The sequence below is a fragment of the Anolis carolinensis genome, chromosome 1 (genome assembly GCF_035594765.1).
Source record: "Anolis carolinensis isolate JA03-04 chromosome 1, rAnoCar3.1.pri, whole genome shotgun sequence".
Taxonomy (NCBI): Eukaryota; Metazoa; Chordata; class Lepidosauria; order Squamata; family Dactyloidae; genus Anolis; species Anolis carolinensis.
The window spans coordinates 102,019,947-102,034,980 of record NC_085841.1 but is presented as its reverse complement, the minus strand read 5'-3'; the positions used below and the strand labels follow the sequence as shown (position 1 = coordinate 102,034,980).

The 15,034-nt window shown below is 38.9% G+C and overlaps 1 protein-coding gene across 2 annotated transcripts in view; it reads left to right on the top strand.

The window, feature by feature from the left end:
* sobp (sine oculis binding protein homolog) overlaps nucleotides 1-15,034 on the top strand; it is a 199,101-nt gene that overhangs the window by 111,416 nt on the left and 72,651 nt on the right. The window contains exon 5 of one of the 2 annotated variants that reach the window (XM_003215610.4): nucleotides 14,681-14,776. The exons of the other annotated variant lie outside the window; for it this stretch is intronic. Coding sequence (XP_003215658.2) covers nucleotides 14,681-14,776 — 96 coding nt within the window. The remainder of the gene's footprint in view (nucleotides 1-14,680; nucleotides 14,777-15,034) is intronic. 2 annotated transcript variants of the gene reach the window in all.

Sequence of the window (15,034 nt, the reverse complement as noted above, 5' to 3'; positions counted from 1 at the left end):
AGTATAAATTACAATAAAATCCAATTGGTAATTGTGAAAATACAGAATTAAATAAAGTAATATTACATAATAATAATAATGATAATAATAATAATAATAATAATAATAATAATAATAATTTCATTTTGTACCCCGCCACTATCTCCCCAGAGGGACTCGGGGCAGCTTACAGATATAAAACCAGCATACAGTAATATCCAATACAAAAACACACAAATAAATTTAAAAGGCATTAAAAATCACAATCATTGTAAAACACATGAAAAACACAACAATAAAAACATAAAATGAGCTGGGCAAAGTGCACTGAGTGGAACTTGTAAACAAGAAGAAAGTTAAGGTGCTACATAGATGAGGATAGTCTGGTTAAAATAACTAGGTTTTAAAAAATTGGTTTTTGCAGGCTGAACATTTTGTCAGAACCCTGAAGCAGGATAACCATAAAATTTCCCCTTGTCCCTGATAAAAGCTACAGTGAAAAATTATATGGGATATGGTTTCAATGTCATGATTATCACAGGGGCAGCATCTCTTTTTCAATTGTGCTTTATTAAATCTCCCAGTATATATGTCAGAGGAAAGTTCATTGAACCTTGCCTACTGAAAACCTTTCTATATTTTGAAATAGTTAAACAATGTAAGTAAGGCATACCATCCTTGTAAAGCAGAGCAGGATAAGCCCAGAGTCCCCTTGAGGCTCTTGATAATCAATGTCCATTAACCTCTATTTGACAGTTGTGTTAGTCCCATCTAAGCCCATGGATAAATGATGGGAGATAAGCCTATTGAGACAATACTACACTCACCTGTTTTCCTCCAAGATTATTTAAAAGAATCAAGACGTTGCTTTACCATGTCAGACATTTTAAGGAATTTAGGCCAGACTCCAGGTAAAGAGCAGGTCCAGAAACACACCTAGCGACACTGAATATTAACATAAGAAAAGAAGACTGAATTCCTTCACAAGAACTATTAGTAAGAGGAGTTCAAATTGGGGCTCCAAAAATATCCATGGAACAATTTTAGCTTTAAAACCCTTTATAGCTGCTGGAATAAAATTACCACCCCAGTAAAAAAAAAAAAAGGGGGGGGCAGGTTATTGCTCTCACTTTTGTTCTGCTTTATATGTAATATATTTATTATTTTCTTCAATACTGCTTTGCAACTGCATCCAGTAGTCAGTGTAGATGGTCTCTTAAGGAACTGTTATAAAGACAACACAATCCATATAATTAACAACTAATGGGTTGTTAATTCTGGAGATCATCTTTAGCACTCTTCTTGTATATAGTAATAAAAGCCTTTACAAGCTGCAGAGATTAAATCAGATTTTTTGATGAGAGAGAGAAAAAGATAAGGTTGCATGGGTGCCCACCAACTGATGTTAGACTTAAACAGTCCTAGGGATTCCCATTTATTTCTTTTTATTTACTTTGTTTTATATCCTGCCCTGTCTCCCTCGCTGCGGGACTCAGAGTGGCTAACACTTGTCAGCAATTCGATGCCATTCTACAGTACAATTCAATAGTATTCTACAATACTAGAACAAAATGCATAAAATCGAAGAACACAAAATTTGAAACAGCAATACATATTAAACATGATAAACAGTATTGGACGATATTAAAACCAAGTATATTAAAAGCCAATTCCATCTCATTGCCCTAGTCAAATCCAATAGCCATTTAACAGGTTACCCATTGTCTTCCGGAAAAGCTTCCTTCCAGAGAAAGGTTTTTACTTGCCTTCTGAAGGATAGCAGAGAGGGAGCCATTCTGATGTCTTTAGGGAGAGCATTCCCGAGCCAAGGAGCCACCGCTGAGAAGGCCCCTCTCTCATTCCCACCAGCTGCACCCGTCACATCTCGCAGCTTTACCAGACTTAAGATGATCCAGTAGTTCCTAAACTACATCAGCACTCACAATATGTTATCTATAGGCAAAAAATGAGGTATTTTAGATTTAGATATCTAAGGCTCATTGAAAGCAACACAAATGTGACATTCCAATACACTAGCTGGAATATGGCTGTCCTGACTTCCATTGCAGTTACTTAAAGCACCTTACGCCACTTGCCTGAACATTATTTGTATTTTACTGTTTTTGTATTGTTAGTACCAACCTGAAGAGACGGAATACAGAGTCAGCATGATTTTCCTATAATTCAAAATATCATCCTCATGTCTGGCATCTACTTTAATTTGGATGATGTATTTTGTCATATGGTATAAGCCTGTTGAAGGCTTCCCCCGTCCCAGTGGACCATTTGAGCTTTATTGTGTTAGCGGCAGAAGCAGTGCCTACAGATAAACAGTGCTGTGAATCCAACTATATCAAGCCTGACAAAACCCACGATCACTGTCAGAATGCTTTGCTACTCTAAAGTTAAACCCTAATATTTTTAAAGAAAAATAATTAGAATATAACTAATAGCACTTGAAATCTTGGAAGAGACAAATACGAATTCTCACCCTAAGTCATCAAGACTAAAACCATTCAAAATGTAGAAATCAATATTTGAAACAAACTGAAGCAGGCCATCTGTTCTAGAAAACAGCATTCAGCCTCAAGCCAAGCTGACATAACACTCATTGAAGCAAAATATACATTGAATAAAATAGATGACAATAATAGCAAAACCAGGATCAAAACAGGAAGAATAATAGTTTGATAATTAAATTAACCTAGCATTATGAGAAGGGGAGGTCAGAAAACATAGTCCCTGGTTAGCCCTACCATTATCATTCTTAGGAATTGTGGGGAGGCAGTAAGATGTAAAGCCATTAATATAGAGGTAATCACAGCACCAAGTCTCTTTTTTGTTTTTTCGTGTCAGGAGCAACCGGAGTTGCTTCTGGAGTGAGAGAATTGGCCGTCTTCAAGGACGTTGCCCAGGGGACGCCCGGCTGTTTTGATGTTTTTACCATCCTTGTGGGAGGCTTCTCTCATGTCCCCGCATGGAGCTGGAGCTGATAGAGGGAGCTCATCCACACTTTCCCCAGGTGGGATTCGAACCTGGCAGCTTTCAGGTCAGCAACCCAACCTTCCAGTCACTTAGTCCACTACGCCATCTGGGGGCTCCACCAAGTCTCTTGAAGGAAACCAAATCAAACTTGTTCAAATATGCAAGCTTGTTTTCTGCTGCCCTGGAGACCAGGATGTGGAAAAATGGCTTTAAACTGCAGGAAAGGAGATTTCACCTGAACATTAGGAAGAACTTCCTAACTGAGAGCTGTTCAGCAGTGGAACTCTCTGCCCCAGAGTGTGGTGGAGGCTCCTTCTTTGGAGGCTTTTAAGCACTGGCTGGATGGCCATCTGTTGGGGGTGCTTTGAATGCTATTTTCCTGCTTCTTGGCAGGGGACTGGACTGGATGGCCCATGAGGTCTCTTCCAACCCTATGATTCTATGGTTCTGTGATATCCTGAACTGCACATTTAGAGACCCAGCCTATTTCCGAGAAATAATCTTAAGGGAGAAGGCAACATTCCCAGAGCGTAGTCAGACTAATTATGAATTTGTATCCAGGCTGCCACAAGAGTTCCTAAAAACATGGCAGACATGTACTTGAGCCTGATGGTTCAATGAGCCTGGGCTGATCCACCTGTGTTGGGTAAGTTTTTAAACACATGTCTGACTTCAGATGGATCAGAGCAGTTTGATCATAACTTTCAAGACTTGTGGTCTTATGCTTAACCAAACAAAGAACAGCTGAAAAGGATTGTCTTCTAGAAAAGTCTCTGCATAGAGTATATATATATATATATATATATATATATATATATATATATATATTTACTATACTTATACCCTGCTCTTCTCACCCTGAAGTAGGCTCAGAGCAGCCTACAATCTGGCCTACAATTTGTGCCACATAGCAACACAGTATATAAAATATCATATTAAAACAACATACAAATACAAATAAACATATAAAAGCAATAAAATTGGTTCAGGCCCCAGTGCAGAGGAGAGGCTGATAGCCAAGGCCCTGTCCTCAGAAAACAACGGGTCTCCAAACAAGTCACAAATAGTTGTTGGTCTTCTGCTGGATGTAGGTGTTACTTGCACAAGCGCGGGATTCTGGGCCGAGAGCTCCCTCATGCTCCCAAGAGCAGCCGGGGTCAGGCGCAGGAGGTCCTTCTCCATGACGTCGCTGGCCTTGACGTGGATGCTTCCCCCTTTGCCAACAGGAAGTGTAGCAAAGACGGTCCTTCAGATGTCTCAGGAAAGGTCCTCCTTGGTTGCAGAAATTCAGCATAGTTTATCTTTCTTCTTCCAACCATTTTACTGTATTCTTCAAATATTGTCAGTGCCATTCCCTTTACTTGGAGCTGTTGGAGATAAGAATAAGCTCGATATTTAGCACATAGTTTTTCCACACATAACTGTTTGGGATATTTTATAAAGGCAGCTATCAGTGCTTGGGTCAGTGGCATCAGGGGGGCAGGGCTTTAATCTTTGCCACTACCCATGATACTGATCGTCATCCCTATTCTTACCAGTATCCCAATCCAGTTTGGGATACTGGTAAGCAACTATGAAACAGGCATCATGTTTAGCTTGCATTTCAATTCAGCAATGATGGATTTCCTCCCAGTTCAGATACTGCTTTTAGGGAAGCATTTTTCTAAGGATCCTAGCAGACAAGGAAATAATTAAATATTTACAATATCTATATTTTTTGAGGAAATGTACAATACATGGATATTGTTTTAACAGAGTATTTTAAGAGAAAACAAAAAAAGTCCCCACTCCTGGTTTACTATGAGCCAAACATGGAGATATCTTGTAAGCTTTACTATTCCAGTAGAGTCTCACTTATCCAACATAAACGGGCTGACAAATCGTTGGATAAGGGAATATGTTAGATAATAAGGAGGGATTAAGGAAAAGCCTATTAAACATTAAATTAGATTGTGATTTTACAAATTAAGCACCAAAGCATCATGTTATACAACAAATTTGACAGAAAAAGTAGTTTAATATGCAGTAATGCTGTGTAGTAATAACTCTATTTACGAATTTAGCACCAAAATACCACAATGTATTGAAAACATTGACTACAGAAATGCATTGGATAATCCAGAATGTTGGATAAGTGAGTGTTGGATAAGTGAGACTCTACTGTATTATTGTTTTTTTCCCCAATGACCTTTTTTACATGACCTTCAAATGGGAAACATGAATTTCACAGCGAAAAATGAAGCACTGTTGCAATTTGCAACTGTATCCAGACTAAATGAAAATAAAAGCTATCAGGCGTTATGTGAAATTCTACTGTTTATCTCAGAAGGGTACTAATTTGGAAACCTAATAATATCTGCTCCATTAGAAACATTGTCCAGCCTTTCAGAGTTGATTCACAGTTCCATCAACAGTCCAAAAATATTTGTGTATTATAGACCTAGATGCAGCTCTCCTATTGGAATAATCTCCAGTTGGATTTTCCATTGGTATGTGTGACAGGACCTTATATAGGAATCAGGCAGGAAATATTTATTCATTATATAGAACTACTGGACTAAGCCTAAATCAGTTAACATTAAATGGGATATAGACTTAAACTTATTATTATTATTATTATTATTATTATTATTATTATTATTATTATTATTAATTTGTATTTATTTGCCATACCCTGCCTTTCTCAACCCCAAAGGGGACTCAAGATGGCTTTACACATAGGCCACTATTTGATGCCTTAAAAACAATGTACAGTTAAAGTAAACATATTAAATAGAATTTAAAACACTTCAAAACATTTAAAAACATTACTTTCACTATTAATCACACTATCCGCAATCGTAATCTGGGCCATTCCAAAAGTCATTGCACATAATTCCATATCTATCTATTGCACTACAGTTGTTCTCCGAAGGCTTATATCTTGCTTTATCTCCCCTAAAGGGAACTCAGATCGGCTTAACATAAAAGCATAAACATAACCATTTAAAATACACAAATATACTTAAATTATAAAAATATACTTTGTATATTAATTTAGAAAAGAACTAGGAAAACAGCAGATTTAAATGTGGCACAACAAAGTAAAATCTCATTGATTAAGCTTTAGTTTAATTCAGGATCTAGGATACGGAGAGGAAAAAAAAATCAATTTTCTCCCTCATATTGCATAATCCTATAACGCTCTGCTGTGTCCCTCCAATTTTTCCACTTAAGGTGCCGCAAACATATCTTTTTTCATCCAGCCCTTTGGTTTTCTCTAAACCTTTGCTGTTTTCTGTGCATTTTCTCCGTTGTACAATATCCCTTCTGAGCTGACAAACCAAAACTGAATTCAGCAACCTAAATCCAGTTGCTTGTCCAAGTTAAGGGTAGACCAGCTGAGTTAAATGCTAAATAATTAGGGAACATTTTAGTAAATCCTGTTGATTTAATAGCTTTGCTGTACCTGGAACTAGTCAAATATTGTTGAGTATAGATTTGTATAAAGGTATTAAAATACTTTAAAAAATAATGATACCTGGTTTAGATTTCTCAACAAGTCAGGGTTTCTTTGCTTACAATCTGCTCTTAAATGTAACTATACTTTCCATTGTAAAAAAAAAAACCTGCCATGTGGTTTAGAGTGAACTACAGGAAAGGAGATTCCACCTGAACATCAGGAAGAACTTCCTCACTGTGAGGGCTATTCGGCAGTGGAACTCCCTCCCCCAGACTGTGGTGGAGGCTCCTTCTTTGGAGGCTTTTAAGCAGAGGCTGGATGGCCATCTGTCGGGGGTGCTTTGAATGCGATTTCCTGCTTCTTGGCAGTGGGTTGGACTAGATGGCCCATGAGGTCTCTTCCAACTCTACTATTCTATGATTCTATGATTCTATGATCCTTTTTTTAGCTAATCAAAATCTCTTACTGCTTTTTCTACCCTGAATAATTTGAGTCTCATTATTTATGGCACTTCCACATTTGTGGGCACTTTGTCTTCATTTGAATGCTGTTTTCCTGCCTCTCCCATCTTTCTCCATCCATTCCTGTCCTCATGCACTCTTTCTGTTGTTGTATCTCTCCCCCTCAACTCTTTCTTTCTTATCTCTCAAACCAGATTTTCCAGTAAGCTTTTGGGCCCATATAGGCCCCTTCCACACTGCCCTATATACCAGGATCTGATCCAGGTTCTCAGCTTTAAACTGGATTATATGAGTCCCCACTGCCAGATAACCTGGGATAGACAGATAATCTGAGATCAGATCCTGAGATACAAGAACAGTGAGGAAGGGGCCATGGTTCTGCTATTATAGGGCAAAATTACAGTTTCTTTCATGATTTGCACCTGACTTCTGATATTTCCTTTAGAACGGTGGTTCCCAACCTTTGGGCTTCCATGTGTTTTGGACTTCAACTCCCAGAAATCCCAGCCATTTTACCAGCTGTTAGGAACACCTGGAGGCCCAAAAGTTGGGAACCACTGCTTTAGAAGATAGAGGGACTGCAAATGTGGAAACCCAAGGACTTAATGTGGCTTTTGTGGTATCTCTGCACTTTACTGTCATTCTCACCTCTAGAACAGATCATCTATGAAAAGATACAAAGCATCAGAACCAATAAAAATCCTACTGTGTCTCAATTTCTTACATCCCTCCACTGTAATAATTGTTCATTTATTCCTACTTTCTGCTTCCTATTTTTAAAACAAATATTAATTTACATAAAAGGACCGATTCTGTTATGACTTGGCTAATGAATTAAGTTAAGATTCATCTGTGCAGAAGGCATGCTAATTTTTTCCTGAGCAAGACTTTTACTTCTTTACACTCGATGACACTGGCAGGGGGTTGGACTGGATGGCACTTGGAGTCTCTTCCAACTCTGATTCTATGATCATCTGTTTAGTTACATTTTGTGTAACTAAATGACATAAATTAGGTTGGCCTGACCTCTCCCCAACCCACTATATCAGGCAGCTATCAGATCGAGTGAAGGAGATCTGTTCAACTTCTGATTGGAGTACAAGGAGGATGACATTTCTACCTCACCTCTTTCCAACCAGTGAGACTGTGACCAGTATTTGTAGCAGGGGTCTTGCTTCTGTTTGTTTCAGCCTCATTAGCTGGTGTGTGTGTGTGTGTGTGTGTGTGAAAACATCATTCTCCTGCGCTTTGATTGCCATTCACCTGAGCTGATGGCTGCCTCATAAAATAGGGTTGTAAGAACATTCATGATTGTGGCAATAGCATAGTGTTTGTGGATATGGAACAGTTACAGATCTGTAACTTGATAATTATCCATCTATAACTGCAGTACTGAATTCCAGACACTAAATTTAAAAATGGTTTCCACCAATCTACAGGTGCCAAACCAACTGATCTATACTTTATTTATTTATTTATTTTCTTTGCTGCATTTATATCCTGCCCTTCTCACCCTGAAGGGGACTTAGGGCAGCTCACAACAAAGGCACAATTAGATGCCTTGAATACATAAATAAAATAAAACAACACACACTCAAAATCACATAATTAAAACATACCAAACTTAAAACAACTTAAAATCACACAATCCAGAAGCATATTCCTGGGGCCATTCTGATTTTCACTTGCATTATTCATCATTGCACAGAGAGATCATTATTGCACTGTACACATTGTAAATGTACATATTGCAAATGTACATCTATTTTAATAAATAATTTTAATTAATAAATAAAAAACAAAATAAGATTTATTATTATTTTTTTATTGTTACTTCTTTAACCTCCCAAATGTCTGACTGCAGGATGCTGGCCCTTCCGTATCCGAAGGTCATCCAGGTCCCATTCTATGGATGGAGCCATTGGATTGGCTGGAGGAGATACTTTCTGATTCACCAACCATAACAAACCTCCACCAAAGTCTGTGCCATCCTGTGAATACTCGGTTCTCCATTGTATTGACCCCAGGAGATGTCCTAATGTTGGATTTCCTGGAGGAGGAAACTTCCAAATTGCCATTTGCACTTCCGCAGAATTTTCCACTGCCAAGATCAACAGTTTCCCTGGCAGCGGGGATAATAATTCTGATTAATTTGCCACCACAAGTAAGTCTAGCTCTCTAGATGTTGGCAAAAATCACATAAAGGAGGAAATGGCATCTTTCTTGGGGCAGGATGAGGGTCCCGGTGCCACTCTTTCTTCTGGCAGAGGCCTGAATAGCATTGAGAGTGGGGGGACACGGGAGGGGAGGTGTCATTGGGGCTCCAGCACAGCCAGCTTCTCCTCGACTTTGTGTACCATATCCTGTAGCTGCAATGTGGTCTGGGTCAAGGCTGGACCGGATAATTCCAACATTCCCCCTTCCTTGATTCCATTTTTAAAATGGCAATTTTTCTGCTCTTGATAATGGAGGCTGAACTTAAAGAAAAGCTATGTGTTTTGATTAAATGAGCCATTTAACAGTTGAGTTATGCAAGTAGTCTCAGGTGGATAATATCTGGATGCTGTTATTTGCTCATTTCAATGATTTAATAAAGGATTTAACTTCATCTCTTATCACTACTATTCACTTCAGTTCCTGATGAACTTTCTGTTTTGATTTTATTTTCCACAATGCTCCACAGTGTTTTCCTTAGTGCCACTCTGGGATCTGGAGCTTTATAGCCATGGAGGTCCCAAGACATAGTGGAAGGGTCTGAGTCATGTGTTGAAGCTGATGGGTGCTATTAAAAGTCCCAAAGCAGACAGCTGGAAGGTGGCAATACAGATTTTGGACCTGCCCTTGCTGAAAGTGACCAAAACATGGGGAAAAAACAAACAAAGCCAGTGACACTCAAACCTCAACCAATGTTTATGGGAGGAACAGTTCAGCTCCTTCAGATCCATATACATAATATTTGTTCACCATTTGGCCATCTGTTTCATCTTTGTTGACTAAACCCTGACCTTTACAACTGTTGTTGGTTCTGAAAGTGAATATCAAATTGCAGATCTGTTCCCTGATATTTTTTCCTGACTTTAAACAAACAATAAAGGAAAAATGGACATAGCTAATTTTAAGTTATTGAAGTTCCCTTTGCTTCTCAGTAGGGTTGGTACATCTTGATTTTTCATATTTCTGACAGATGTCAAGAACAATGAAACATAGCTTCAGAAGACCTGGAACTCTTCACACACACACACACACACACACACACACACACACACACACACCTGCAATGATAGGAAACACTCTCAATTTTCTATGAAAGCTGCTCAGCTTACCCAAAAAACAGCATTGTTTTACAGAAACTATGTAGCTTCTCCTGAGAACTGCATAGCCTTCTCTGAAAACGTTTTGCCTGCACATAAAACAGCAAAGGTTGGGACCACAATATAGTTTTGCATTTTATGTACATTCCCTAAGAACATAGCAAAGAACAATGTGAGTGGGTACAGATGCTTGTTTGTTTTTCTTAGAAAGCTGCAATTTTCTGCGCATTGTGAAAATACTGCAAGTACAGGTTTGTACTGCAACTCTGTGTAGTTTCTCAAACTTTTACAGTTTTCAAAACCTACACAGTTCATGTTGTGTTCCATTTTTTAAAAACCACAACAATGTGCCATATTTCTTCTCACACAGTTTTCTCAAGTGATCATGAACTTTAGACAAGAAAGTGATAAATTCCTGTACTATCCCAAGTTCATGTTCACATATATTATATTTCACTGAAACCTGGAATGCACAAATGGTAAGGGGGATAGTTATATAATGTTTCCCTATTTGATCATTCAAAATTGTCTTTCTGAACTACTTTTCCACCCATGATGGTAGAAAAGAGATTCAGAAAAAATCCCACCATGGACAAGTATGTAGCAGGAAAAGAGAGAAATTCAGAATAAGTATAGGGCATGAAGGAAATTGTTGAGCCAGGAGGAGGCAGTTTGTTGCTTTCAGCTATTGTTAGAAAGCAACTCCCATCCTCCCTCATTCTAGGGTTGGTAAGAGCTATAGTCCAACAAAGGTTTAAATCCTATTGATTAATCACAACTAGACTCGTTCAATAAATTGTCAAGATATAAGTAAATCCCCCTGATTATGGAAGTCTACTTTAAAGGGAAATGGCAATAGGATTCAGATTTCTGCTCAGGGGTCGTGACTTGCCCTTGCTCATGACCTAGGGCCCTTCCACACAGCCTTATATTCCAGAATATCAAGGCAGAAAATCCCACATTATCTGAGTGTGGTGTTAGATAACCCAGTTTATAGCAGATATTGTGGGATTTTCTGCCTTGATATTCTGGGATATAAGGCTGTGTGAAAGGACCTAGTGATCTGCCTTGTGTCTTTTCTGATGAGAAAGTACTACAGAATTTGGGGACCCAGTAGTAGTCTAATCATCTGAAATCTGAAGAAATCCTTGGGACTTATATCAAATCAGTACTAAGTACCCTGGTCCTTTTGCGCAGTCCACCTGGCTTTCTTGAGCTCGAGTCCTACAAGTAATTACTGTGCCTTTTACACAAATATGCCTGCTCACCAAGGATATCACAACATCCTGTTCTTACTTCTGTAGACACTACCCAGTGGCAGCATTACAGTGTCCCTTTAGTGTATTCACCCATGTTGCCATCCTCAGAGAGGCTACCACTTCGCCTGGTGAGTGGGAATCCCCAGTGGAGGGAGGGATCCAGTCTTGGTTTCCTCTATCTTCCCAAGCAAAGATAGCAGCAGCAGATGTCCCAGACCAGGGTTCCCAAAGATCTCATTGGCCTTTCAAAATGGGTATGGGAGGGAGAAACATGGAAGGAGAGGAGGCTGCTGCATAATGCGTCTTCTCACAGGCAGCACAGCTGCTGAGCCTCCTCCCTCCCAAGCTTGGGGTGCACAACCCTGGGGAGAGCGCAGAAGGGGTGGGGAGACAGAAGAAGTGCCAGCAGGTGAGGAGGAACATCCTGCCCGCCTGACAGCCCTTCTCCAACCCCACTCCCCAGCTGCTTGCCACACTACTGCCTGACTTCCTTCGCTCTTGCAGCCCTGTACTCCCTTTAGTCCCATTGCCAACAAGATATGGGGTATAAAATCTTTCCTTCCCTAGCCTCGCCAGCAGCTCTTCCAGATAGGGAAGGGGTCATTTGGCCAAGCAGAACCCTCTCCATCGGTCATAGCAGACAGACAGCAAAGCTGCCCTGGCTGGCAGAGGGGTGGTGATGGTGACTTGGGTGTGTGTGTGACAATTATCCAGCTCTACTAGTGTCACCAGGTGTGGTCTGCACCCATCTAGTGACACCACTGACATCCCCTATTGATCTGTGCTTCCTGACAGCCTTATGCTGGTTGCCCTGATCATGTTGGCAAACCATCCAGTGAATCACAAGCACTCCTTGCCGAATGCCGATTCCAACCATCTAAGATCAAACATAAGCAGAACACCCTTTGGTGGTTTACTCGAAATGTCACTCCTCCAGTCTTGCATTCTGCTTGTTGGTTTGTTTTTCATAAACGGAAGAATTAATGAACTGCCTGTCACATGTAATTTTGATTTACAAGATCATATAAAAGGAACAGTAATATACACATATAATTGTACAATAGCTGTGCTCGTCTGTTGACATTGCTTTAAGCCACACAAACATATGCTGTGATACTTAAGGGGCCATGGCACTCTGCTGATTTTAACATTTTACACCCTGTATCTTGCTGGGCAAGTATTCTGTTACCAGGATTCATAAGACAGAAGTTTCTAAATGATTGCTTTTTTTGACGTGAAGAGTTTATTTTGTATGAATATTAATTATTAAGGTCCTGAATCAAAGCTCACTGTAGCAGTGGGATTTGTTTCACTGCCTTCTTCAACAATTGCTCAGACTGAGTAAGCCTCCAGTTTTTATTGCTAGACTGGGACAGTGTAGAAACAAGACACGTGTATCATGTGTTGGCTGAGAAACAGTCTAATTTTTCAAACTTTCATTCTCTTGACATTGTTAATTGCCCTTTTCACACCACCAATGGCTCCTTTTTCCTCCACATTTAGGGACAGACAGCTTTTCTGGAAAAAAGCAGGGCGTGGGGAGGGGAAGGCACAATGTTTACAAGATGTCAATACGGGTTAAGCATCCCTTATCTGTAATTCCGAAATATTCCAAAAGCCAAAATTGTCCACACGAATAGCAGGGATCATGACACTTTTGTATTCTCATGGTTCATCATATGCAAACTTTGTTTCATGCACAAAAATCATTAAAAATATAGTGGCTAAAATTACTTTTGGCTATATGTATAATCTATATATGAAACATCAGTGAATTCCGTGTTTAGATGTGGGACACATCTCCAAGAATCTGAACATACTGTATATTCAAACACTGTACATATATTACAAAATCTGGAAAAAAATCCCAAATACTTCTGGTCCCAAGCATTTTGAATAAGGGAGACTCAATTTGGATCTCTTACAAATTACAATATTAACAAGAATTAAATAGATACATTCACACTGCATGGAGGAAAGGAAATACCTAAGTACTTCTATAGTTTCCTATACATATTAGATCCCCCCCCCCCCACACACACACCCTTGACACATAACAGATAATTCTCTGTTGTTGTTTTTTAAGAGTAGGCACAGGTTTAATTTTAAGAGCAGGGAATAGAACTATGTGCTGCTTGCTGTGTGACTGTATCCCGTCTGCCTCCCCGACTTTCCAAGTTCACTGGGTCTTATTTAAATAAGCTGGCCTAGAGCCAGAAGCTCATCATTTTAATACAGTGTAAAATGGAATATGCATAATGATATGCAAGCCATATGTGAGGGAGACAGCTCAGCTGTGAATTTCAGAAGGCCAGAAGAGAGGGAGAGCGAACAGTCAGGGATTAGATGAGATGAGAGTGGAACAAAGTGCAAGTGTCATCCAAATGAACGGTGTAATGAGCATGCTGCCGACACTCCTCCTTTCACCTACTTCTCCTTTGCTTTAACTCTAAACTAGAATATGCTGTAGATTAGAAGGAAAATGCTGCATGCGAGCGGTATAGTTGCTAATGGATTACATTAACGTCTCCATTTAAACTGCAGCTTCCTTAATTAACACTGTAGATCAAAATAACCCATAACTTTTAATGCATTTTAAAAATTAAATATTTTTTCTAACGTGTTTGATTGCCCTTTTTTATGACCACTTGGTTCAGATCCTTACTTAAAGAATTAGGGAGAAATCCATTTAATAATAGCATTAATGGGTATATCATGAAACAAAAACCTTTAAAAAAAAGAATGACCATGTTTCTTCAAAAATGTAACTGACAGCATATTATTGGTTGAGCATTCTTATAAAGAATTTAAAAAGCAATCCCTCCAGCATATGGGTAATATAGTCCTTAAATCAAACAAAGTTAAATTGAACTTCTGGGCTCCAATCCTACACACATTTGCCTAGAAGTAGTTCCTTTGAGATGAGGGAGACTTGCTTCTCTTCTGTGTAGACATGAATAGATTATTCTGTTAAATATTCAAAACAGCCAGCCGAAATGCTTCACTTGCGGGCTTGTCTCTTTGTTATTTTTAAGTCATACACCAAAATCTATTTGCATGTTTTTTTGGGGAAAATTGTATAAAGAGCACTCAAAGTTCTAATATTTTAAAGGTGTACTGCCTATTTAAGCAAGTTTCTAAATATTGTTGTATTTTGGAATTCCCGTTTGTTGTTATGCATTTAGCTTTTTTTTTCTTCCATTATTTGTAAGTCCCTAAATAGGCCATTATATTTCCCTTCAGGCTAGAGATGAAGATGGACATGCTGAAAATTTCCCCCAGCAGCACTATGCTAAGGAAACTCCAAGACTTGCCTTCAAGAATAACTGCGAACTACTTGTAAGAATAACATACTTACAACAAGTCTAGATTGTTACTTTAGCACAGTGAAAACAGTTTTTGAAAAGCTTTTGTTCATGATTACATAACATTATGAAATATTACAGTTTAAAATTATAACCTGTACCAGTTGCAAATGCTAACTCTGATATGATCAAAGAATTCTGAGCTCTCAGTTTACTTGCAGATCCTTTATCATTTATTATGGCCTTGTAACAGAAAGATTTTAGTGTAAACAAAGGGTGGTTACTCAGAAAT